Consider the following 26,848-nt stretch of genomic DNA (forward strand, 5'->3'; position numbering starts at 1 on the left):
AAAGCCAAAAGACAAAGTAAGGCTGGCACCCCTTTCACGGAGCTTCTCTACATTTGAAAATGATTTGGAGAGTTCTGAAAATTTCCTCAACTTTTTATAACCCCAAGAGAGCCGGCCTTCCTCTTGGACAAAACTCATATGGCATCTGTGCTTGCTTGGTGGTGAGAATACATAGGATATCCCCAGGGGAGAAAACCAAGAAGAGTCTAAACGTGTAGGTCAAGAAAGAGGCAAAACAAAGTGAGAAAGTGGGATGAAGGAATGATTCAAATATGAAAGATAGGGAGGCTGAGGGAGGAGAATCGCTTGAACTCAGGAGGCAAAGGTTGCAGTGAGCCAAGATTGAATCATTGCACTCCAGCCTGGGTGACAGGAGCAAAACTCTGTCTGGAAAAAAAAAAAAAAAAAGAAGCCAGGGAGAGAGAGAAACAGCATCTATAATGTATATTAAAACACACCAAGGAGGAGATGGAACTTTTTGGTAAGAAGGAACCCAAGGAAAAAAGGAGAGCTGGGACCAGAAAATAGGCTGATGGAAGAAAGGCAATACATGAGCTGGTGCCAGCTCTTCCAGGGAGCAGCAAGAGCTCTCACCAGTGTGGTCATAACATTTGGAATGAGGGCGTGAGCAACTGCCAATTCCCATCTCCCTTCTCATTCCAGCCTCATTGTAACACTCATTCTACGCCTAGCCTGGCTTTCTTGCTCTCCCTCATCTCATTGTTTCAGAGGAGGCCAAATCTGAAGTCCTTTCCAGGGAGTGGCTCTGTTCATCTTATTCTCCAGCCAAAGTAGGAACAGCGTAAGAGGAGAGAGACACATTCAGCAGCCAAAGGACTCCGTGGAAAGAGCAGAACACCATAGACAGTGAGTTGTTTGATTACCTAAAACCCTAAAGAGACAGAGGGAATGTGGGTATGTCTGTGTGTGTGTGAAAGGGCTGGAGAGGGGCAACGGGGAGCGTCACTGAACTTAGACTTGAGCAGACCTCCCAAATAACCATGGAATTCCAATGAAGGAGATGCCAAGATGAGCAGATGATATGAAAAAGACATGCAGATGATATGAAAAAGACATGCAGATGAGAAAGGAAGATTCCACATCAGGGATGAAAGAGGCCAAAGGGTAGGGCCAAGTATGGACCACGCAAAATGTAAAATTTCCTCTGACTTGGTAGAAGAGAATAATACAAGCAAGAATAATGGTACGTGACCAAAGAATAGATTTGAGGGAGAAATGAATGTTGGGTGAAAGGTAAGAAAAGAGAGAGAGGGTTTGAGTCATAAGGGAAAATGGAGAAAGTTCTGGGAAGACAAAGAGACAGGGACCTCAGAGGCAACTTTCCCTGGCGCTGAAATGCTAATGTGCCTCTGAGCATCACATTCTCTGCTATGCCCGCCACCCCTATAGATATGTCGCTCTTGGGACCCAAGGTGCTGCTGTTTCTTGCTGCATTCATCATCCCCTCTGGTGAGTCCTTTATTCTTTGCTCCCTGAACCCTCAGCTCCTCAGCTACACATGTGTGTGGCAGGAGATGGGATGGAATGAGGTTGAAGAGGAATAGCAGTAGAGATGCCTGATATTGAGCTCTGGAATTCCTAGTAGAAGAAAGGAACAGATTTTGTGTTAAGGAAAAAAGGTCAGGAATGTGACTAGACTTCAGAATAGGGGAAAGCCTCCCGAGAATTATGAAACTAAAGTGCAACGAAGATACACAAAAATGCACATTAGCCACCCAAAGAGGGTTGAATAAACAAATTGCAAAGCAAACAAGAAGCTGATATACAAATGCGTACACAAACACAGAGGGACTACCTAGAAAGAAACTGGACCTGGGCTGGGCATGGTGGGCTCACACCTATACTCCTAGCACTCTGGGAGACTGAGTGGGGAGGATCACTGAGACCAACCTGGGCAACATAGCGGGCATCTCCATTTAAAAAAAAAAAAAAAAAAGAAACTGGACCAAATTTAAATCTTGAAGAAGAACAGTGAGAATACATACACTATTACCATCATACACGCGGGTATATTCACAGGCATGTGAAAAATATGTGCCACCCTGACACACAAGAAGAAAGTGATCTTCCCAGATTTCCCAGAATCTGGCTAGAAGATTGGCTACAGAAAGTGAATTTTAGGCTGTAAAGATGTCCTACTCTATTTTTTTTTCTCCCTCTTCCGATACAGATTGAGAAAAATCATTCTTCTGTCTTGTTCACTAGCGTAGCTAGAGGGGAAGCCGTGGGGCTAGAAGAGCAGGAAACACTAGAAGGGCTGCCAGGTCTATCAGTGGAGCTGGACTTCATTCCTGGCCAGGAATGAGGGCAAGAGGGCAGCAGGGCTTTGTTCTCAGGAACTTTTTTTTTTTTAACCAAACAAATGCACAGCAGTGAAGGAACTTGTCTTTCTGAAGTGTCTCTATTCCTATTGGTTTTGTTTATAGCACTAATGGTCTCAGTAATTTTATATTGAGCTATATAGGATAAGTCACAGAGATAAAGTATAACCATTTCTCCATGATTTTCTGATTTGTCTCATAAAAGGGTTATGAGGTATAGAGCTGCAGTCACTCACATCTCTTTTCTCTTCCTTTGCTATAGACTGGATACCCCTGGGGGTCAATAGTCAACGAGGAGGTAGGTGAACCCTTGGATAGGGGCTCTGTTGGGGTTCTTATCAGGAAAATTTAGATAAACAGAGTTAAAAAAATCCTTCCTGCTTATCTATGGCTGCCAAAAAAAAAAAAAAAAAAAATTTCCTACAACAGAGAGATGCGTTGCCAAAGTGTGAGAAATAGGATCAACTTCACCAGTTTCCACAATCCTATTATCCCATTCATGAAAGTTTCTTTTGTGTGTGTGTTTAAACTACTGAAACACCTTCCCAAGACCTCCTGTATGCCCATTTCTGTTTTCACTCTTCTCGACACATCTCCTATCTTACTCAGAAAACGCTCACTAGTCCTTACAAAAAGCATTCCTTAATCTATGTAACTGTGGAAAAATGAAAGACCGGGTAAGAAGTCGTCTTACACCCATAATCCCAGCACTTTGGGAGGCTGTGGCAGGAGGATCGCTTAAGCCCAGGAGTTTGAGACCAACCAGGGTAACATAGGGAGACCTCATCTCTAGGGAAAAAAAGAAAAAAATTAGCCTGGCATGGTGGCGCATGCCTGTGGTTCTAGCTAGTTAGGAGGCTGAGGCATGAGAATTGCTTGAACCCAGGAGGCTGAGGTTGCAGTGAGCCATGATCATGCCATTGCACTCTAGCCTGGGAAACAGTGTGGGACTGACTCAAAAACAAACAAACAAACAAAAAAAAAATAGAAAAAAGAAGTCATGTCAGTACTAAGTGAAACTGTGGCATAACCGGGCAAAACCCAAAAGGTATTTTTTGGTTTTTCTGCCTTTTAGGTATTTTTTGCTCACACCATTCTCCATAGCAAAAATCCCAAAAGTTGTGACTCCTAAAGGACTACTTTCTTCAACTTCATGAAGAAAACTCCATTCTGCCTCAAGGCATTCAACATAATTATAATTTATCTCTTCATTTCTCCCATCCCAGGAGAGTTAGAGGACAGAGCGCTCTAGTATGTAACCTATTAAAGGGATCATGAAATCAACTTAGTGGGTCACAACTGGTATTAGTTTTTTAAATGAATTAAGATAGACCAAAATAAATATACCAGGATGCATTGCATGTGTTTTACAAGAGTAAAGTATTATTTCATACACATTTAATAAAACTTCTCTTAGTTTTCCCTATGTATACACCAGGGTACCGTATAATATATTTTTCTTGCAGTGGGTCCTGGTGCAGAAGACAAAAATACAAAAATTTTTTCGTTATTGGTAAAAATATCTGAATCCCAGAGTTTCTGAATCTAGATCTGAGTCTAGGAAAAAAGGGCAGGAAGTGACTAGACTTCAGACTAGGGGAAAGGCCTCTGGAGATTTCAGCACCAGCAAAACTGAAAATCAGAATCCATTTTTCTGGGCTGATTAGGAACCAGTCCTGTGTTATGACTTTAGATGCTTTTCTTGCAGACATGTCATAAGGTACGATGAATTGTCTTGCCTGTAATACCAAGCACTTTGGGAGGCTAAGGTGGGAGGATCACTTGAGGCCATGAGTTTGACATCAGCCTGGGCAACAGAGTGAGACCATCCCTTTTTGTTTTTTTGAAACGGAGTTTCACTCTTGTTGCCCAGGCTGTAGTGCAATTGCGCAATCTCGGCTCACTGCAACCTCCACCTCCCACGTACAAGTGGTTCTCCTGTCTCAGCCTCCCAAGTAGCTGGGATTACAGGCATGCGCCACCATGCCTAGCTAATTTTTTGCATTTAGTAGAGACAGGGTTTCACCATGTTGGTCAGGCTGGTCACGAACTCCTGACCTCAGGTGATCTGCCCGCCTCGGCCCTCCAAAGTGCTGGGATGACAGATTTGAGCCACTGCTTACAGCCTGAGACCCTGTCTCTTAAAAAAAAAAAAAAAAAAAAAAAAAAAAAGCCAGGTGTGGTAGTTTGCCAGTTGTCCTAGCTACTCAGAAGGCTGAGGTGGAAGGATCACTTGAGCCTGGCAGTTTGAGGCTGCAAACGAGCTATTATGGCACCACCGTACTGGCAACAGAGTGAGAGTTTCTCTCAAAAAAAGAAAAGGAAAAGAAAATATGTTAATTTTTTTTTTCAGAGAGAACTTCATGAATACTAGATAAAGCATTTATATGGTGATAGCTCTTGAAACAGTTGGTTAAACTGAGGTATACGCAGAAAAACAGTACTCAGCCCTGAAATCCCAGAGACAGCTAGGATACATTCTCAAGCCCTCTGTTCTCCCATTGCTTTGCTGCTGTTTCTGTGAGTGGCTGGACTGGAATGTAGCTAGGCCTCTGGAGAAAGGGAACCAGGAAGGATTGGGCTACACCCAGGAGAGACTCCACTCCCGCAGTCTCTGGAATGATTCAGGTTAGCGGTTTTTCAAATATTCTGTGGGACTGGAACAGACTTGGATTCCTTTTATTAAAGATGGTTCTTCCAATCAATGACGTCCAGCTAAAAAAAAGAGTGTTCTGAAAGAAGAAATACCATAATGAGTGTGAAAGGTTAAGAGGCTTTTCTGTCAAGGCCGATGATTTTTTTTTTTTTTTCTTTTTTTTGAAGGAGAGTCTCCCTCTGTTCCAGGCTGGAGTGCAGTGGCAAGATCTTAGCTCACTGCAACCTCCGCCTCCTGGGTTCAATTCATTCCCCTGCCTCAGCCTCCTTAGTAATTTGGACTACAGGCATGCACCACCCATGCCTGGTTAATTTTTGTATTTTTAGTAGAGATGGGGTTTCTCCATGTTGGCCAGGCTGGTCTCGAACTCCTGACCTCAAGTGATTTACATGCCTTGGTCTCCCAAAATGCTGGGATTACAGGCATAAGCCATGAAGCCTAGCCAAACCTGACGAATTTCTATCTGTAATTTAGAAAAAAGGATGAGGTGGGCAAGGGGAACTCCTATGAAATGCTTTATTTGTATTTCACCTTTTAAACAATCATCCATAACTCTGACATGCTTTATAAAAATATTTGTTCCCATCAGATTTACATCTGACGTTCTGACGTTTATTAATAGAATCCGAAGTTAAAAAAAGAAGTCAGGCCGGGCATGGTGGCTCATGCCTGTAATCTCAGCACTTTGGGAGGCCAAGGTAGTTGGATCACCTGCGGTCAGGAACTCAAGACCAGCCTGGCCAACATGTTGAAATCCCGTCTCTACTAAAAATACAAAAACTAGTTGGGAATGGTGGCTCATGCCTGTAGTCCCAGCTACTCAGGAGGCTGAGGCAGGAGAATCACTTGAACCTGGGAGGAGGAGGTTGCCGTGAGCCGAGATCATGCCACCACTGTCCTCCAGCCTGGGTGATAGGGCGAGAGACTCTGTCTCAAAAAAAAAAAAAAAAAAAAAAAAGTCAAAGTAAACTATGTGAATTTGCTGACCCCTAGTGGGTAGAATGGATTATGAATATAACTATTTACATTAAAGGGTAATTGCTGATGCAATGTTTGCTTAATATTTATTTATTTTTTAATTATTTTTTCGAGATGGAGTTTCTCTCTTATCACCCAGGCTGGAGTGCAATGGCACGATCTCGGCTCACTGCAACCTCTGCCTCCAGGGTTCAAGCGATTCTCCTGCCTCAGCCTCCAGAGTAGCTAGGATTACAGGCGTGCACCACCACGCCAGACTAATTTTTGTATTTTTAGTAGATCACCATGTTGGCCAGGTTAGTTTTGAATTCCTGACCTCAGGTGATCTGCCTGCCTGGGCCTCCCAGAATGCTAGGATTACAGGTGTGAGCCGCTGCACCAGGCCTGTTTGCTAAATATTTAAATGTTGTTTGCTAAGAGTAAATTTCAGGTGCTCTTATTATGCACATACAAAAAAGGAAACTAATGAGGATATGGATATGTTAATTTGCTTGACTGTAGTAACCATTTCACTTTATACATGTCTATCAAAATGTCACGGTGGATACTATAAACACATACAATAAAATTTATATGTAAATTTAAAAATAAAAGTAAATGTTAATGCTGCTTTGTTATTTTGCTTTATAAAGTAGAGACCACTGGTTTTAGGAAGTGCTATTATTTACAGTTTCAGAAACAGTTTTCTCAGTTTATCCTAATATAATAGATTCCATCTTAAGACCTGGACCATTTTTATTTCTTTTCCTCTGACTTTACTTTCCGATAATCAAATGCAAACCATTCTGTACTTATATTGACATTTTCCCTCCTCATTTTCACCTCACTTCTCAATGAGCATTGGAAAACCATCAACATGGCTGGTCGTGGTGGCTCACGCCTGTAATTCCAGCACTTTGGGAGGCCAAGGCAGGTGGATCGCAAGGTCAGGAGTTTGAGACCAGCCTGGCCAACATGGTGAAACCCCATCTCTACTAAAAATACAAAAATTAGCTGGGTGTGGTGGCAGGCGCCTGTAATCCCAGCTACTCAGGAGACGGAGGCAGAGAATTGCTTGAACCTGGGAGGCAGAGGTTGCAGTGAGCCGAGATCACGCGCCACTGCACTCTAGCCTGGGTGACAGAGTGAGACTCTGTCTCAAAAAAAAAAAAAAAAAAAAAAAATATATATATATATATACACACACACACATATGTATATATTAGCCAGGCATGGTGGTGTGTGCCTGTAATCCCAGCTACTTGGGAAGTTGAGGTATGAAAATTGCTTGAACCTGGGAGGCGGAGGTTGCAGTGAGCCAAGACTGGCCACTGCACTTCAGCCTGGGTGACAGAGCGAGATTCTTAAAAAAAAGAAAAAAAATCAATACTACCTTTTATAAACACTCATAAGCATATCAGCAAATTTATACCCAATTATATCAGAATTATGAATGTCAAAATCACAATGCCTTTGGTATAGCCGATTTCATTTTAAATAAGTATTGAAAAGAGGTCATCAATCGTTCGTCATTGTAAGCAATCAAGGAAAAACATTTGTGGGATACTCAACTCCACTGGGCACTATGCTTCACAATTTAAGTTATTGGAAGTGGAAGGGTGGCAGGGAGACAGAGAATCTCAGAAATTGTTTTCTAATCTCCTTTTCAGACGATGTGACTCAAACGACTCCAGAAACATTCACAGAAGATCCCAGTGAGCTGCGCCTTTTTTGTTTGTTTGTTTATGTGCTGTTTTATTAGGGATAGATAGATTGAAGGTCATGTCTATATATAGAAAAATAAAGACTTCAAAAGGGTCGGTGGGTGCTCTGAGCTCATGCAGAGCTCTGTTGCCACCTTAGATGCCAGCATCTCTTTACACACGCCCAATCTTATTCTCTCTTCCATTTCTTTCTGTGATAGTCCCTCAACTGCCCAAGTCCACATACTTTCTCTTCAGCCTTTCTTTCCTCCTTTGAGATCATCATCCCTTTACCCTGCTTTCCTTAGCTACTTTTCCTGACTGCATTTTTTCATTCCTTATGTGTCTTTGCAGATCTGGTGAATGATCCTGCTACAGACGAAACAGGTAAGTTTTACCGTAGTTAAAAAAAAAAGGTATAGTTCTTATTAATATTAATTTTATTAATATTATTAATAATATGAATTATATATAATAATAAATGAATATATATTATATACAATATATAAATATAAAATTAATTATTAATAATATTAATAAATTAATATTAATATTTATTCCAGCCTTGAATTCATTTTGTGCTTTTGTCTTTGCTTTTGTTTTTTGTTGTTTGTTTTTGAGAGGGAGTCTCACTCTGTTGACCAGGTTGGAATGCAGTGGCACAATGTTGGGTCATGGCCACCACCACTTCCTGGGTTCAAGGGTTCAGGTGATTCTCCTGCCTTGGCCTCCTGAGTAGCTGGGATTCCAGGCACCTGCCACCACGCCTGACTAATTTTTGTATTTTTAGTAGAGAAGGGATTTCACCATGTTGGCCCAGCTGGTCTTGAACTCCTGGCCTCGGCCTCCCAAAGACCTGGGATTACAGGTGGGAGCCACAGCGTCCGGCCTGCTTTTATCTTTGGATACTGAGGTTGAGAGTGTTGTTCAGTGACAGTGCTGATTTTTTTTTTTTTTTTTTGAGACAGAGTCTAGCTCTGTAGCCCAGGGTGGAGTGCAGCAGCACAACCTCAGCTCACAGCAACCTCCATCTCCTGTGTTCAAGTGATTCTCCTGCCTCAGCCTCCTGAGTAGCTGGGATTACAGGCGCCTGCCATCACGCTAATTTTTGTATTTTTAGTAGAGAAGGGGTTTCACTATATTCACCAGGCTGGTCTTGAACTCCTGGCCTCAAGTGATCCACCTGCCTCAGCCTCCCAAAATTCTGAGATTACAGGTGTGAGCCACTGCAAGCCACCCAGGACTAATATTCTTTAAACAAATTATAATTATTTCCATTAATTCTATTCCCTTATACATAAAACACAAAGCCAGACATAGTCTTCCTCTTGCCACAGTATCTCCATTCTCCCTTTTCTTACTCTGCCTTGTGTTTGCAATTTGAAGCCCTCCTCATACCTGCTGTTTTGTGCCTTTTCAGTTTTGGCTGATATTGCACCTTCCACAGATGACTTGGGTGAGTTCAGATCTGGGACCCCCGGGCCATCAGGGCCATTCTAGGTTTTCCCCAGGCCTATTCTGGATGGTGTGCAATTGCTGAAGGATCCTAAATAGACAGGATGACAGTTTATGGAGCACATATTTCCAGTAGTTCAATTCAAATTAATGACATTTTTGAACATGTAACGAACAGGAACTGTGCCAATCTTTCTCTCAAAATTTCAAGACTTGATGGGTAAAGGCAAGACAAAAGTATAAACACGTTTTGGAGGATAAAGGGTAGAAGAAGCAATGCTTCGACTGAATTTTTTTTTTTTGAGACGCAGTCTTGCACTTGTCGCCCAGGCTGCAGTGCAATGGCATGATCTCGGCTCATTGCAACCTCTGCCTCCTGGGTTCAAGCGATTCTTCTGCCTCACACCCTAGTAGCTGGAATTATAGGCACCCACCACCATGCCTGGCTAATTTTTTGTAGTTTTAGTAGAGATAGGGTTTCGCCATGTTCGCCAGCAGGTCTTGAATTTCTGACCTCAGGTGATCCTCCTGCCTCAGCCTCCCAAAGTGCTGGGATTACAGGCAGCTAGATTATTTTTTAACAAGACACAGAAAGAGTTCTTGACTAGGTTCAGTGCTGGGGGTGAGAAAAGGCTTTTTCTGGAGGGCACGTTTGACTAAGCTGCTTCCTGAAAGACAAGTAGAAGTGAACTAAGTTAATAGAAGAGGGAAGAGCTTTTAGAAAAGGCAAACAATACAAATCAAAAGATGTAGGGTGGACACGAAAACCAACCAGAAAGACATTCATTTAAGGTAAGATTATAATTAGATTTGTGCATTGGAAGGATCACACCCCACCTCCAAACCCCCTACTGTATTCCCAGGGCAGTGTGGAAAACTTATTTGACCGTGATCTATCACCTGGAACTGGGAAAACCAGTAGGGCCACTGTTGCAGTGTTCCCAATAAAAGATGCTGGCCTGAATCAAGGTAGAGATAGTGAGAATTAAATGATGTGAGCTATAAGGGAGAGGGAATTGTTGAGATGACATCCAGTTTTCTTTTTCTTTTTTTTCTCACTCTGTCACCCAGGCTAGAGTGCGGTGGTGCGATCTCGGTTCATTGCAACCTCCACTTGCCGGGTTCAAGCAATTCTCCTGCCTCAGCCTCCCTAGTAGCTGGGATTACAGGTGCCCACAACCATGCCTGGCTACTTTTTTTGTATTTTTAGTGGAGACGGGGTTTCACCATGTTGGCCAGGCTGGTCTCGAACTCCTGACCTCAGATGATCCACCCAGCTTCGCCTCCCAAAGTGCTGGGATTACAGACATGAGCCACCATGCTCAGCCATGACATCCAGTTTTCTAGATGTGGCTGTTGGGTGGATAGTGGTCTCATTCACTGAAGAACAACTAGAATTAGTGAAGGGAAAGATAATTAAGTCAGTTTGAGATACATTGAATGTGAAAGATCTTTGAAATATTCAAGAACTCTTCCATAAAAAGGTAGTTGGATTTATAGGTCTGGAGCTTAGGGCAGAGATGAGATTGGAAATATAGGCTTGGAAATTATCAGCATATAGACCTGCCTTGAAACCATGGGATAGATGAGATCTCATAACACAGGTCCTAGTATTCTATTCGTAACACTTCCAGTGACATTTTCCCTGGTAACTCCCCTGACTAGTCTATTCATCTAACCCCTTGACTTGTTCTTCATTCTGTAAATAAGGCCTTCGTTAAATTTGCCCCTAGTTTAGGATGACCCTCATTATTCTTTTTAAATTTTTATTATATTATTGTTTTTTTGAGATGGAGTCTCCCTCTGCCACCTAGGCTGGAGTGCAATGGTACAAACTTGGCTCAGTGCAGCCTCTGCCTCCCAGGTTCAAGTGATTCTCCTGCCTCAGCCTCCTGAGTAGCGGGGATTATAGGTGCACATCACCACACCCAACTAATTTTTGTATTTTTAGTAGAGAGGGGGTTTCACCATGTTGGCCAGGCTGGTCTCGAACACCTGACCTCAAATGATCTATCTGCCTCAGCCTCCCAAAGTGCTGGGATTACAGGTATGAGCCATTGTGCCCAGCCGACCCTCATTATTCTTTACCCAACAACTTTTATCAAAATAATTTATGATGATGTGTCTAATCTACAGAAAATAAATTTTCCCTTTAAGGAAGAGCTTATACAGGATAATAATCTTTTCTCTACTTAGCTCTAGGAAGAAACTCCTCTAAGCATATAACTCTTTGCCTTGTGTTCCTACTAAATTTGCTTCTTGTCAACAATACAGAGATATTCACAACACAATGAATTCCTCAACTCTTTAGGAAGGAAAGGAGAAAGGAAAAAAACCCCATCCTACCTCCTAATCTCTTCAATTTTGTGGAGCAAATCAGCTCAATAAAAGTTTTCTTTTAGAAGTTGCTAAGAGTTATTAATTCATTTGCTCCCTATTTATGGACACTCCAAGCAGGTCCTAAGTGAGGCAGCGTGGCAGTTACAGAGGTAGTAACTTCTAGAATTGGTAATAATGGAATAAAACTTCTGCCTTTCAGCCGCCCTTGGTGAAAAAAATACCACTGCAGGTATGATTGTTGCTTGCATGCCTTCTTTCTTCCTGTGGATTCTTTACCTCCTTGTTCTTTGGAGGTTACTTGGCACATCTTCTAGTTTACTTCCAATTATTTCTCAGAATATTAGTGTTCTTCACTTCCTTACTCCTTTTTTTAAAAAAAATGAGCGCCCGTCATAAAAGTCATGGGGAAAGAATGGAACGAATATTACATGGTCCCCAAATGGCCCTCTCCCTAAAGTACCTTGCACTTTACATGGTGGTTAGTGGATTAGGAAGTGACATCAATTTAACTTTGAGGACTCCATATTACCATAGAGGTCATGGTTAAAATTGTGTTTCCTAATGTACTGATAATTCTGATATATAGCTAGGGTTGAAAACTACTGGAACAGAGAAATAGCAACCTGCCTAAGTAATCTTATTTTTTCAGAATGGGATTATCAGCATTTCTATTTTATTTTATTTTATTTTACTTTATTTTGTTTTGTTTTGTTTTATTCTATTTCTTCTGAGATGGAGTCTTACTCTGTCACTCCAGGCTGGAGTGCAGTGGCATGATCTTGGCTCACTGCAACCTCCGCCTCCCAGGTTCAAGCGACTCTCCCACCTCAGCCTCCCAAGTAGCTGGGATTACAGGCGCCCACCACGACTCCTGGCTAATTTTTGTATTTTTAGTAGAGATGGGGTTTTACCATGTTGGCCAGGCTGGTCTCGAACTCCTGACCTCAGGTGATCTGCCTGCCTCGTCTAGTTCCCCCAAAGTGCTGGAATTACAGGCATGAGCCACCACGCCCAGCCTATTTTATATTTTATAATGGATAATCCTAGAAAGATTTTTTTTTCCTAGAAGTACTTTCAGATATTATTATTATTATTATTTGTTTGTTTTAACGGAGTCTTGCTCTGTCACCCAGGCTGGAGTGCAGTGGCACGATCTCGGCTCACTGCAAGCTCTGCCTCCCGGGTTCACGCCATTCTCCTGCCTCAGCCTCCCGAGTAGCTGGGACTACAGGCACCCGCCACCATGCCTGGCTAATTTTTTGTATTTTTAGTAGAGATGGGGTTTCACTGTGTTAGCCAGGATGGTCTCGATCTCCTGACCTTGTGATCCACCCGCCTTGACCTCCCAAAATGCTGGGATTACAGGAGTGAGCCAACGCGCCTGACCTATTTTATCCACTTCTAGTTCCAAGTAGGGAAGCACCAAAACTTCATTTAGTCAATTCCCTCTTGCTGTGTTTTTGGTGAGCAGGAAGGATGTAGCCCAATTTATAATGATTCTCTGCAGAGATTACTCTGTATTTTTTTCCTACTTTATCTATTCTTCCCAATTCCTTTAATACTTTGTTTATGCTACTTTTATTTGGACCTCCTTATTTTTTGTGTTGGGCTTCTTCAGAGTGCTGGGATGAGAAATTTACTTGCACAAGGCTCTACTCTGTGCATCGGCCGGTTAAACAATGCATTCATCAGTTATGCTTCACCAGGTAAGGGATCCCAGAATGCCCAAAAAGCATCTTCTATGGTAGTGTTTTTGTGTTGGTAACTAATGAGTACCCACTATGGAACTGCAACCTTTGATGGGGGTCCAAGTTTTTAGCACAACCCTCCTAGCTATTTCTGAATGTACCAACTAGAACCTGAAGTCTGGGCTGAGGTATACAAAGAACAGGCAGAGTAATAGAACTTAGAAGGGAAATGAAGGTGAGGGCTGGAGGAAGGAGGGTCATGAGGGAAACACTGGCATACTCAATTTATTACCTGATAGAAGGAGGCTGAAGAAAATGGCCCAGCTCTAAGGTAGAAAATAGTGGGAAGGAATATTAAGCCTGACCCTAGGTAGACTGTGCAAAGTGTCATGAAGAAGAATAATTAAAACAATGGCCTTTGCAACAACTTGGATGGAACTGGAGGCCATTATTCTAAATGAAGTAACTAAACAATGAAAAACCAAATGTTGTGTGTTCTCACTTATAAGTGGGAGCTAAGCTATGAGGAGGCAAAAGCATAAGAATGATATAATGGACTTCGGGGACTCAGGGGAAAGCGTGGGAGAGGAATGAGGGATAAAGGCTACATATTGGGCAGAGTGTACACTGCTTGGGTGATGGGTGCACCAAAATCTCAGAAATCACCACTAAAGAACTTATCCATGTAACCAAAAACCACCTGTACACAAAAGAAATTCTGAAATAAAATTTGAAAAATAGAAGAGTAATTAATACCATTCCCTCCCCTATTTTGCAGTGGGGGGCAAAAGTCTGAAATACTTAAGGAAATCCAGTTGGGAAAGAGCAGATAGGGAAAGTGGGGAATACGAGAGTCAAAGAGGCATCCCAGACCCAGGTTAGTTCTCCTCTCAAGGCTTTCTTCCATCTCCTTCCTTGCCTATGACATTGGGACGTCCACAGTTTACGACGTATGTACATCGTCAACAAGGAGATCTGCTCTCGTCTTGTCTGTAAGGAACACGAAGCTATGAAAGGTAAGATGATGTCTGGATGTTTAATGGAGAGAAGCAGTTATGAGAGGGATAAATAGGGACATGATATTACTATATCCAAAGTCTGGTATTGGGGGAGGGCTTTAGGCTACCCCCTTAGATTCCATCAGTTCCTGCTGGAAGTGATCTCAAATAAACAATCTATGTAAAGCAGTATGCTTGATATACAAGCACAACCCTAAGAAAAGTACCCCTAGATCCCTTTTCTACTAGATTGTAACCCCACAGTGTCTTCTATTTAGAGAGCTTTCTGACACTCTGGCTATTTTAAAGATCATTTACTGGGGTTCTAGGGAAAATTTCAAGTCAGCCATTACAGATAATAGACTCTGCTGGTCTGCAGCCATGTTCATAACTAAAAATAAAACATACACACACACATGCACTAATTTGGAGACAGTAAGGTTTGGATAGGACCTATAAATAAAAAATAGATGGGACATTTAGAAATCAGCTACGTTATAAATAGTTCACCAATTCCAGGAACAACGTAAATTTCCTACTGTAACACTTCAGGTAGAAGAAGGTAGAAAGATGTTATAGGACCAATTACAAGGGCCCAAAATGTGTGGTTATAGACCATACATGGTGGGAACAAAGATACTCTCACCTTCCCCTTGGCCAGCCCCAAATGATGGCTGTGGTTGGTGAAAACACCACAGACAAAGCCATTTCTGACTCAGCAGCGCGCTTTGTGCTGAGTTCCTGAGTAAGAGCTGTAGTTAACTTCGCAGAAGGAAACTTGCTGTGCGCCCCCATTGGCTCTGTGCAGGCCACCTGCAAGGGAAGCACCTTGAGATTGAGGATGAGTATTTGGGACTCTAGGCACTTTCAAGTATCTCAGGGGACTTACTAAAGTTAGCTGTTTGCCCATAGTAAGCACATAAATGTATACTGAATGATTGGACCTCATTTTTCTATTTAATAGATCCATGATTAGAAGAATTGGCAGCTGGATATATAAAGGAAACTAACATTTACTGGTCACCTGTGCTAGGTACTTTGCATACATGATTTCATTTTAATACTCAGAAATATACTGTTGAGGTAGGTATTTTAATTCTCATTTTACAGAAAGGGATAGTGAGGTTTATAAAATTTAAGAAACTTTCTAGGAAGTGGCAAATAACTAGAGTAAGTGGCAGAGCTGGGTACAACCCAGATCTTTTTCTCTCCCACCTTTTCGCTACACCACACTGCAAAGTCTTCTCTATCCGTTAAAACAAGAGGCTTTGTTATCTTCCCGCATTCTCTTCTCAGGATGTTCTGCTTCTCTTCTAGATGAACTTTGCCGTCAGATGGCTGGTCTGCCCCCTAGGAGACTCCGTCGCTCCAATTACTTCCGACTTCCTCCCTGTGAAAATATGGATTTGCAGAGACTTAATGGTCTGTGATCCTCGAAAAAGAGGAAAGAAGAAAAAATATGTGGGTGAGAGGAAGGAGGATCTCCTTCTTCTCCAACCATTGACAGCTAACCCTTAGACAGTATTTCTTAAACCAATCCTTTTGCAATGTCCAGCTTTTACCCCCACTGTCTAATTTTTCACCCAAACTGATAACATTTATCTCATTTTTTAGCACTTAAAATACAAAGTCTATATGATTGCATAATTTTGCTGCTTCTCAATATCATAGACACAGTGAATAGATGATGACTATATGGCTTATATACAAACATTCTATGTACAATTTCAAGGGAGACTAAACTTTAGGCTAGTAATCTTTACTACTGAATCCGTCTGATATAGATCTTAGGGTTGTTGAAGAAGCTATCCTTGTCTATTTGGGCTAACCATAGAACTTCATTTATTTTCCTCACAAGAGTTTCCTAACCAACTCCTCATCATTCACATGTTCCTCTTTACTCTTTAACTATTTTGCTGGCTTGCCCAAAAATTTGCCTGCCAAGTCTTCCTTATAAGATACATCATGGTAACTTTCATAGTCCTGTAAGATTCTGCAACACAGTCAAGAATTATACAATTCTAGTAGCAATACATAAGGACCCAAAAAGTCTTCTGCTAAACTCAGAGGCTGGGGCTGAAGCATGAGGACTATGCCAGGTATAGAACTTGGACTCATACTTCACTATCCAATTTTTCATGCAGTTGTCCAGTCGGGAAGTAAGGTTGGAAAGTAAGTCTCATTTACTGATTCGTTTATGGGTAGACTGGGGTTCACCCACCACCACAAAGCAAATTAGACAGCTTAATGTAAAACCATACCGTTGGTTGGCATTTCCTTGAGTTGCTACTTCGTTCATCCTCCCAACTTACCAGTGCACGGTAGAAGTATTGTGCACAAAGCTTTTGGAATATCCTGACTGGGGCCTCAGAAGGGCATTCAGACTTGAATTTTAGTAGGCAGACAGAAAGTTTGCCTAATAGTTAATATGAAAGAGTGAAAGAAACACAATATTCAGACAACCCACATTCTTGTCCTGGCTCTAGCAGTAACCGTGTAGCTTTGGATAAGTCATTTTCCTTCATTAGGTCCTGGTTTAATCTCCTCATCTTTAAAATGAGAAGGTTAAATTTATCTTAGTTCTGCCGGGCACAGTGGCTCATGCCTGTAATCCCAGCATTTTGGGAAGCTGAGGCGGGTGGATGACTTGAGGTCAGGAATTTGAGACCAGCCTGGCCAACATGGTGAAACACCGTCTCTACTAAAAATACAAAAATTAGCTAAGCGTGGCAGCACGTGCTACTCGGGAGGCTACTAGGGAGGCTGAAGCAGGAGAATCAATTGAACCTGGGAGGTGGAGGTTGTAGTGAGCCAAGATGGCGCCATTGCACTCCAACCTGGGTGACAAGAGCAGAAGTCCATCTTAAGAAATATATATGTATTATATATATATTCTTAGTTCTAAGATTTCCTTTAATTCTATGATTCTCTGGATTTAAATGCTTTATTCATATTTCTTGAACCTTAGATAAAGTCTAATTTACAGCAACTATACCTGTTTTATCCTGGTGATCATAGCAGTCCATAATGAAATAGAACAAAATCCCATTATAACAAATGACAAATTATATATCATGAATCCTTCTGTCTGAATAACTCAATAACTTTCTATAAAAGCCAATGGAATTCAAATAGGAGCTAGGAGACAAGTTACATAAGACAGTGGAGGTTGTATTCCTTTTATATTGCTGAGGAAACTAGTTAAATGATCAGATTCTTGCTGTTAAGAAACAATTTAGTTTAATGGGTACAACTGATTAAAAAGAAATGCTATGAAAAGCCCCAAAGCATATAATCTCTATTCCTTATAGTCTCTAGGATTAAATGTACTCATTTAGACAGACATATTAAATGCATATTTTAGCCACTTTAGAGAAGCCTCATAGGCACAGAGTTTCCAAGATTCATTTTAAGAATATCTTCGTGAACTTGACCCTCGTACTCACATTGCAACATTTCCATCAGACAGCGTGTCAATTCCAGTATTGTGTATATTACAAATTAAACATTTTAAAATATTTGTTTCCAATTTATTTCTCAAAATAAAATGTCTTTTGTTCTCGTTCTTTTTCTCTTTTATGTTTACAAAAAAGGCCTGAATTTATGAGCTTTTAAGGCCTGAATTTTATGAACTTTTATTCCACTTTTAAAATTCCACTTTTAAAAATGTGTATCAGCCGGGCGTGGTGGCTCACTCCTGTAATCCCAGCACTTTGGGAGGCTGAGGTGCGTGGATCACCTGAGGTCAGGAGTTCGAGGCCAGCCTGGCTAACATGGTGAAACCCTGTCTCTACTAAAAATACAAAAATTAGCCAGGCATGGTGGCGGGTGCCTGTAATCCCAGCTACTTGGGACACTGAGGCAGGAGAATTGCTTGAACCTGGGAGGCGGAGGTTGCAGTGAGCTGAGATTATGCCACTGTACTCCAGCCTGGGTGACAGAGCAAGACTGTCTCAGAAAAAAAAAAAAAAAAAAATATATATATATATATATATAGCGTAATATTGCTCACATGTCTCTCTTCTGCTATCCTCTATTCTTTCCTTCACTCCATAGCTTTACCATCAGTTCCCTAACACTCTAAATGTATAGAACTATATACAGGAACTATGTACTATGTACAGGAACACTCTAAATGTACTCCTCCAAATGTGGCCCCCTTTTTCTTTTCTGTCCCCTGCAAGTCTGACAATCTTGCTCGGTGAAGTTTCATGCTGCACTCACTTCTCTTCTACATGATCAAATTCCTGTATGTTGCCATTTCTCATTGTTCTTATGTTCTCTACACTTTTAAACTCTTCTTACTATGTTAAACACATTTGTAACCTGCTTTCCATGCTTTCTTTCCACATCCTTATAAAGTCTTATTTCCCCCTCTGACTTTCCCCTGAGAAAGGTCCCAGATCAAATTTCAGGTGGTTGTTTTCAGTCCCAGTTACTTCCCTCCCTCCCCTCCCCACTGGCGGAAATTCCATTACCCCCCTTAGTTGTGGTTGTTGTTTACTCCTATCCCATCTCAGGTCCCTGATAATCTTGTTTCCAAGAATTAGGAAACCTTTTACTCGCTGTCTTTTCTTTTTTAAAAGAAGATTCAGGGTCGGGTGTGGTAGCTCACGCCTGTAATCCCAGCACTTTGGGAGGCCGAGGCATTAGGGAGTCCCTGCCTTAGAGGTGGTTCTGTGAATTAACAAGATTATGTGTTCAAAGGTTTAGTAAGACTATTAAGTATATAATAAGACTATAGGTTTCTTTTTTTTTTCCCTACTTAAGCTGATTGGTTTCTCTTAAACTGTTCTTGAGTAGGTTGGCTTTTCCATTCTTTTCCTTGTAACAAAAGTGGATCACCTGAGGTCAGGAGTTCGAGACCAGCCTGGCCAACATGATAAAACCCTGTCTCTAAGAAAGATACAAAAAATTACCCAGGCATGGTGGCAGGTGCCTGTAATTCCAGCTACTCGGGAGGCTGAGGCAAGAGAATCGCTTGAACCAGGGAGTTGGAGGTTGCAGTGAGCCAAAATCGTGGCACTGCACTCCAGCCTGGGCGACAACAGTGAAACTCCATCTCAAAGAATAAAAGAAGATTCAGAAGAAAGTTTTTCCTCATTAAGGTGTTAATATGTTTTTTTCCTGGTGAGCCCGAACGACAACCTTGCTAAGCAATGGCTTTCAATGAAAAGCCATTTTTTAAACCAAAATAATAGATCTTTAATGTTAGAATTAAGGAATTTGGTAAAAATATCGTTAGATATTGAATGCCCTCCTGGTGTCCTGAACAGATAGCAGCCTCATCTACCCATTCATAAAGATTCACTTTTATTTTCCCTTCTGTAATTGAGTTGATTCTATTCTGAGGCTTTTTCCATATTCCGTGCTTATCATTCAAGAAAATTCTCCTTTCTCCTCAAAGGAACGCATTATGGAAATTCGAGTGTGTCTTCTACTCACTAAATACAGTTCTATGCACACTTTTTCTCAGTATTGTTTTGACTGATGGCAGAGAGTGCAAACCACAGCTGGTTTCCCAACTTCGGAGTCTTACTTTGATGACATATACAGCAGCATATGTTGCTTGCAACAAGCTCCTTCCTTCTCCGCTTCAGGGTACTTGTGGCCAAAGTTAGATGTTTAACCAACCACTTTACACCTGGTGAGAAGGCACAAGCAACCTCTAAGATCCCTCTTCCTTTTGTACTGAAGCAGCTACAACACAGTGAAGAAGGAAAGGAATCCTAAAAGAAGTGGGAACAAAGATGGAAGAGCACCAGAACAGGGGATAGCCAGATGAGAGAGTGACAACAGGCTGACACCAGGGTGGGGGAGCAGGAAGCTAAAAGATGGAAATTGTAAAATTCCAAATTCAAAGCAAATTTGAGAAGTGGGGAAGGGGTCCTGGGGGATCTGGAAACTTAGGGTAAAACAGGAAGACATCAGGAGCACAGTGGAGGAGAGGCAGGGTTGTCCTTGTAGCTTTGTCAGCACAGGCAGGCCTTGATTAAAAATGCAATACTCTGATAAAAATGGAAGCCCTTGTATCTTTGAGCATTTTCACCAAGCAAACATCAGGGAAAGTGACTTGTTAAGACTGTGGTAAGGAGAGGAACAGGTGGCCACAGTTTTGTTTTCTTTCTTTCTTTCTTTCTTTTTTTCTCTAAAAACCAGTCAAGCAGACCCAGAAGCAGCAGTCAGACGACAAATTCTGGGTAGAACCCAAGATGGAAAAAGCAAATGTTTATATAAATAGAGGTGCAGAGCCCACAGCTTCCTGTTGACAAATCGACCTTCACTCTACCTCAAACCCTCATTTTTTTTTAATAGCTGATCATGATTTTGTGTTATTTTTCAACTTGTCCAATCACTTAGAGTAAGCTTCTAGTTTATTCCTAACCCTTGGGTCTTGCAGTGCTTTTCTCTACTGCTGGTATTTTTCCCTTTCCTCTCCCTTTTCCTTTCTCCTATGTGCTTACCTGGCTATACATCTGTACTGTGTAGCTTTATGGAGTGTTTGGTTAAATTTATGTAACAATCCATAGGGATTCAAGATGATCTCATAAATTTGTGGGAGATTCACCTTGTCTTCCCTCCTCCTCCACCAAACAAACAAACAAACAAACACAAACCCCGAACCAAACCAGAATAGTTAAGTTTTGAGCAAGTATAAGGAAATTCATTTTCTGGAAAATAATCTGTATTATACTGAAGAGATTGATGGGTGTTAAGGTATCAACTGCATCATTGTATACCATTTCCTAATATGTGCTTCTGTCCCAAATGATCAAACACAAGGAGTTATAATGAATGGTAATGAGAATTGTACACAAAAATATTTCTTCCATTTGTATAAAATTACCTCTATAAATCCATCTATTCTTGAAAATGGATGAGATTTTAGGGGAAAGGAGAATGAAGTGGTATAATACAAATAAGCAGGTCAGGCGCAGTGACTCACACCTATAATCCCAGCACTTTGTTTGGGAGGCTGAGGCAGGAAGATCACCTGAGGTCAAAAGTTTGAGACCAGCCTGGCCAACATGGGGAAACCCCATCTCTACTAAAAACACAAAAATTAGCTGGACATAGTGGCCTGCGCCTGTAGTCCCAGCTACTCGGGAGGCTAAGGCAGGAGAATCACTTGAACCTGAGAGGCAGAGGTTGTAATGAGCCAAGATCTCAGGCCACTGCACTCCAGTCTGGGCAACAGTGAGACTCTGTTTAAAAAAAAAAAAAAAAATACAGATAAGCTTATGAAAATGTGTAACATTAACATCAAAATCAATACATGTTGAAAACAAAAATGACTTCAAATACTCATATAAAATAATAAATGATAGCTCCTTAATTGGTTATTAAGAGAAACTGGTTTGCCGGAAGTTAATTTATAACTTGAGAAAGTCGAACAACTGTGGTCATTTATGTTGCCACTATCTGACAAAGACTGAGATAGAAAGATCTGACATAATGTAATAATTCATAATTAAAGTACAAGTACTTACAAGAATGCCAATATATTCTAATGAGATAGGGTGGGAATAATTTATCTCTTGTCATGTAGAAACTAAAAAAAATTATTATATCATTGATATATGGGACATCTAGATCCCCAAATCAACATGGTTCTAGGTACAATAAAAGCAACACTTACATCATCCTGTTCATTTTAATTTCAAATACTAGGTATTTGTTTCAGTGCCAGTCCAGACTTGGTACTCACTAGTGGTGTGATGTTAAGCAAGTAACTTCTCAACTGTAAGCAGGTGGCAATATACCTGCCTTAGGGGTGGTTCTGTGAATTAATAAGATTATATGTTCAAAGGTTTAGTAAGACTGTTAAATATATAATAAGACTATAGGGGTTTTTTTTCTACTTTTTTTTTTTTTTTTTTTTTTGAGACTGGGTCTTGCTCTGTTCCCCAGGCTGGAGTGCAGAGGTGCAATCTCGGCTCACTGCAAGCTCCGCCTCCCGGGTTCACGCCATTCTCCTGCCTCAGCCTCCCGAGAAGCTGGAACTACAGGCGCCCGCCACCACGCCCAGCTAATTGTTTTGTATTTTTAGTAGAGATGGGGTTTCACCATGTTAGCCAGGATGGTCTCGATCTCCTGACCTCGTGATCCGCCTGCTGGGATTACAGGCGTGAGCCACCGCGCCCGGCCTTTTTTCTACTTAAAGCTGATTGGCTTCTCTTAAACTGTTCTTGAGTAGGTTGGCTTTTCCATTCTTTCCCTTGTAATAAAATGACATGAACCTTGTTGGACAGTCAATGAGTAGGAAACTTGCAAAAAATGTGCAATACTACAAATACTAGTTTCTCTACTGTTTAAAGTGTGTTTAAATTTACCTTTTTTTTTTTTTTCACGTACAGATGGGGGTCTGGCTATGTTGCCCAGACTGGTCTTGAACTCCCAGTCTCAAGTGATTCTCCCACCTCGGCCTCCCAAAGTGTTGAGATCACAAGCATGAGCCATTGTTCCTGGTCCTAATTTAAATTTAATTACAAATTATTTTTTGGCCAGATTAGGTAGCTCACATCTGTAATCCCAACGCTTTGGGGGAGACCAAGGCAGGAGTTCAAGACTAGTCTGAGAAACATAGCAAGACTGTCTCTACAAAAAATTAAAATACTAGCCAGGCATGGTAGCTGCCCCTGTAGTCCTAGCTACTGTGGATGCTGAGGCAGGAGGAGTGCTTGAGCCCACAAGGCCGAGGTTACAGTGAGCTATGATGGTACCACTGTACAACAGCCTGGGTGACAGATTGAGATCCTGTCTGTAAAACAATTTTTTAAAAGTAAAACTTTTTAAAAAGTGGAATTAATCCAAATTTGGTATTTGGAACTCTGGGATTTGGTATTTGGAACTCCCACCATGAACAGATAAACAGTAAGTCTAGTGACTTTGGGAATCTAATTTGTTTCTCTTTCAGTAGATTGTATTTTTTATTCCAGGTTTTCTAAGGTGTAGCGTCCCAAACAAACCTTTGGCAAGCAAGTAAACTAACTCCTTTGTCTTGGAGTCTTCCTTTTGTGACTGAATGAACTTTTAGAACTTTTAGACCTTTTAGAAGTTTGGTATTTGGAACTCAAACCATTGTTATGGTTTGAATGTTTGTCCCCTCCCAAACTCATGTTGAGTTTTAATTGATGTGGAGTCTTTAAGAGGTGATTAGGGGTCAGGCATGCTGTAATCCCAGCACTTTGGGAGGCTGAGGCTGGTGGATAACCTGAGGTCAGGAGTTCGAGACCAATCTGGCCAACATGGCGAAACCCTGTCTCTACTAAAAATACAAAAAATTAGCCAGGTGTAGGGGTGGGCACCTATAATTCCAGTTACTTGGGAGGCTGAGGCAGGAGAATCGCTTGAACCCAGGAGGTGGAGGCTGCAGTGAGCCAAGATTGTGCCATTGCACTCTAGCCTGGGCAACAAGAGCAAAACTCCATCTAAAAAAAAAAAAAAAAAAAAAAAGAAGACGTGATTAGGGCCAGGAGCAGTGGCTCACATCTGTAATCCCAGCACTTTGGGAAGCTGAGGCAGGAAGATGACTTGAGGTAAGTAGTTCAAGACCAGCCAACTCCAGCCAATATGGTGAAATCCCATCTCTACTGAACATACAAAAATTAACTAGGTGTGGAGGCAGGTGCCTGTAATCCCAGCTACTCAGGAGGCTGAGCCATGAGAATTGCTTGAACTTGGGAGGCAGAGGTTGCAGTAAGCCAAGATCGCACCACTGCACTCCAGCCTGGGTGACAGAGCGAGACTCCATCTCAAAGAAAAGAAAAGAAAAGAAAAAAGGTGATTGGGTGATGGCAAATCCATCATGAATGGATTACTGCTGCTGTTATTGCAGGGGTAGGTTAGTTATCACGAGATTGGGTTTGCTGGGATTATAGGCATAAGCCACCACAACCTGTCAGATTTTTTTTTTTGCATATGGTTCTCATATCCTCAAAGATTATTACCAACCTTCAGAGATTGCCATTGGCAAAGTCAGAGATGCAGTTGTTTGCATGAGTCAGTAATTTATGGAGGAGACTTAAAGGTTTTGTTTATTTTGGAAACTAGAACTAGAGGTTATGGCCCTGCTTATTTGTTTTCTTGCTTACCTCAAGGTGCAGAATGCTTTTATATCCACTGGATGTGAAGTGCTCTCTTATTCAGAGTTGAAGCAGAGAAACTTAGTGTGGTGGCTCCTGCCTATAATCCCAGCTACTCCACAGGCTGAAGCAGGAAGACTCCTTGAGCCCTGGAGTTCAAGGCCACCCTAGGCAACAAAAGGTGTGAGACCCTTGTCTCACAAACAAACAAACAAAACAAAAAAAACAAACAAAGTTGAGGCAGAGTACAGGTGTCTGTTGTTTTCACACATCACACACACTACCAGGAATTCTACGGAGACTTAGCCAGTGGCTGTTAGCTATGAATCTGACCAGAAACAAGAACCTGGAAAAGGCCAAAGAGGTTCCGATTTTTCCTTTTCTCAGAAGGGTAGAGAATCAGTGCGTTTACTGGCTCATCAGTCTTTCTCTTTATCCTGATTTCTTTGACTGACTCCTTCAGGAAGGATAGCCTATGTGTCGGAGCTAGACTATACGGGTGCAATTCCTGACTCCACCTGTTCTACGGTGAGCAGCCCTATGCAAACCTACCCCCAAAGGCTGAGGGAGCTGAAAGGCCAGTTAAAGAGGCAGACATGCCCAGTTTCTCAGCAAAAAAGCATTTAATAAGAACTTAAAAGCAGAAGCCATGTCCTAGGCATCTGCAAGATGGTGGATCCCCTTGCTGTTACCCCAACCCAGACCCAGGGCTTATATACCACAGGGAAAGGGTATACGTGCTTCAGAAGGGATGTGTAAGACAATTGAAGCTGACTCCTCAGGGAAAGGCAAGAATGCTACCTGCATCATAGCCTATAATTTGCTTAAGGGCAGGATTCATAGTAAGTGCCTGTTTATGATAACATCAAGGTTTTTTTAATCTAGGGACTAGACTTATGGTAAATATGTGTTCTTAACAGTAGATAAAGTAGAAATATTAGAGGTATTACTGGAACTGGGAGTTAATCAGAAGTTAACATGGTGTTTTAGCAGCCAAGATGGAGTTACTTTAGCCTCCACGCCACCATTATGATTCAAGCCATTCTATGCCTCACTTTTCTCATCTGTAAAAGAGATCAGTGATATAAAACCCTTAAGCGGCCGGGTGCGGTAGCTCACGCCTGTAATCCCAGCACCTTGGGAGGCTGAGGCGGGTGGATCACAAGGTCAGGAGATCAAGATCATCCTGTCTAACATGGTGAAAACCCATCTCTACTAAAAATACAGCAAATTAGCCGGGCATGGTGGCCGGCGCCTGTAGTCCCAGATACTCAGGAGGCTGAGGCAAGAGAATGGCGTGAACCCGGGAGACAGAGGGTGCAGTGAGCTGAGATCGCCCACTGCACTCCAGCCTGGGCGACAGAGCGAGACTCCGCCTCAAAAAAAAAAAAAAAAAAAACCCAAAACAAACAAACAAACAAACAAAAACCCTTAAAGCTACTGCGAGATTAAATGAATTAAGTGGTTTAGAGTAGCACGCGGCACATAGGCCCTATGTAAGTGTGAGTCATTATCCTTCAGTCAACAAACAACTTTAGAACACCAAGTGCCCAGGTCAGTGCTGGGATGCAGAGTTAACTAAGACATGGCCTCTGCATTTATTAGAGTCACTTCTTTTTTTTTTTTTTTTTTTTTGAGACGCTCTGTCACCCAGGCTGGAGCGCAATGGCACAATCACACTCACTGCAACCTCCGCCTCCCAGGTTCAAGCGATTCTCCTGCCTCAGCCTCCTGAGTAGCTGGGAGTACAGGCGCACACCACCACACCCGGCTAATTTTCGTATTTTTAGTAGAGATGGGGTTTCATCAGTTGGTCAGGCTGGTCTTAAATCCTGACCTCATGATCCACCTGCCTCATCCTCCCAATGTGCTGGGATTACAGGCGTGAGCCACCAGGCCCGGCCTAGAGTCACTTCTTTATTGCTCAAGTTGTTTCTTTCTGCTTTTAATAACACCTTTTGCCTCCTACAATGACATTCATTTTCTTGTTTTCTTTTCAAGTTTTTATCATTCTTGATAATAAAAAATTAAGTAATGCTTTAAATTATACAATAAATGTATCACGTGTCCTCCTGTTCAGGGAAAACATACATCTGCTCACAGCCTTTACCCCCTCTTCACATCTGCTGCCTAGTTTTGGCCAAGTGAACTTTCCATTGATATCCTGGGCTCTTTCCTCCCATTCCCATATCTGTTCTTTCTTCTCGGTCCCAGAGCCCTTGTCATCTTTGCACCCCTTAGTTATGGATTTCTCCTCTGATTGTACAAACTAATAACACACCTGAAGAGAGAACAGCCCAGTCATTGCTTGTTTCTTTTTTCTGGCTATTTAGTCTCTAGAGGTCTCTGAGTTTAATCAGGTTTTTTTTTTTTTCTGGGGAAAGAGCTTTAATATCCTGGTACACCGTGGTGAGCAGAAGCCCAGGCGAAACATCTACACAGGCAGGTGTGTGTGGTTTTAAGTGCACCAAGTCCCACTTTCTCTCATCACAGTCCCTCCCTAAGGTGCTGCCTAGAATTCTGCACAAGCATTCTTACTCCCAAAGCACAGGGCTTTCTTCCAGCTTGCTTTTCGAAGGAGGCATTTCAACCAGAAGGGCAAACACAGAAGAAAAAGGAAAAAC

General features: G+C 41.8%; 1 protein-coding gene across 3 annotated transcripts; it reads left to right on the top strand.

The window, feature by feature from the left end:
* The first annotated feature begins 602 nt into the window (after positions 1 to 602).
* MFAP5 (microfibril associated protein 5) lies at positions 603 to 17,703 on the top strand. 3 transcript variants are annotated; one of them, XR_491620.3, is made up of 11 exons: positions 603 to 867; positions 1,411 to 1,470; positions 2,605 to 2,640; positions 7,626 to 7,670; positions 8,013 to 8,045; positions 9,079 to 9,114; positions 11,653 to 11,682; positions 13,072 to 13,159; positions 14,084 to 14,157; positions 15,104 to 15,172; positions 15,457 to 15,620. XR_491620.3 is itself a non-coding variant. In XM_007967505.3 (10 exons), exons 2-10 carry the CDS (start codon positions 1,413 to 1,415, stop codon positions 15,567 to 15,569), a joined length of 513 nt encoding a protein of 170 aa, XP_007965696.3. In that variant the 5' UTR covers positions 610 to 867; positions 1,411 to 1,412; the 3' UTR covers positions 15,570 to 17,703. The 3 variants fall into 3 exon arrangements, 2 of the variants coding, with proteins under 2 accessions (XP_072876585.1, XP_007965696.3); XM_007967505.3 differs by lacking the exon at positions 15,104 to 15,172 and having other exon boundaries at positions 610 to 867; positions 15,457 to 17,703; XM_073020484.1 differs by lacking the exons at positions 7,626 to 7,670; positions 15,104 to 15,172 and having other exon boundaries at positions 607 to 867; positions 15,457 to 17,703.
* Positions 17,704 to 26,848: the final 9,145 nt, after the last annotated feature.

This window comes from Chlorocebus sabaeus, chromosome 11 (genome assembly GCF_047675955.1).
Source record: "Chlorocebus sabaeus isolate Y175 chromosome 11, mChlSab1.0.hap1, whole genome shotgun sequence".
Taxonomy (NCBI): domain Eukaryota; kingdom Metazoa; phylum Chordata; class Mammalia; order Primates; family Cercopithecidae; genus Chlorocebus; species Chlorocebus sabaeus.

Excerpts from the sequence above, each read along its gene's own strand:
- MFAP5 (XM_007967505.3), top strand. The coding sequence starts at position 1,413 with ATGTCGCTCTTGGGACCCAAGGTGCTGCTGTTTCTTGCTGCATTCATC. Across the intron at positions 9,115-11,652 it reads ACCTTCCACAGATGACTTGG|CCGCCCTTGGTGAAAAAAAT; the intron begins GTGAGTTCAGAT and ends TCTGCCTTTCAG. Across the intron at positions 14,158-15,456 it reads GGAACACGAAGCTATGAAAG|ATGAACTTTGCCGTCAGATG; the intron begins GTAAGATGATGT and ends CTTCTCTTCTAG.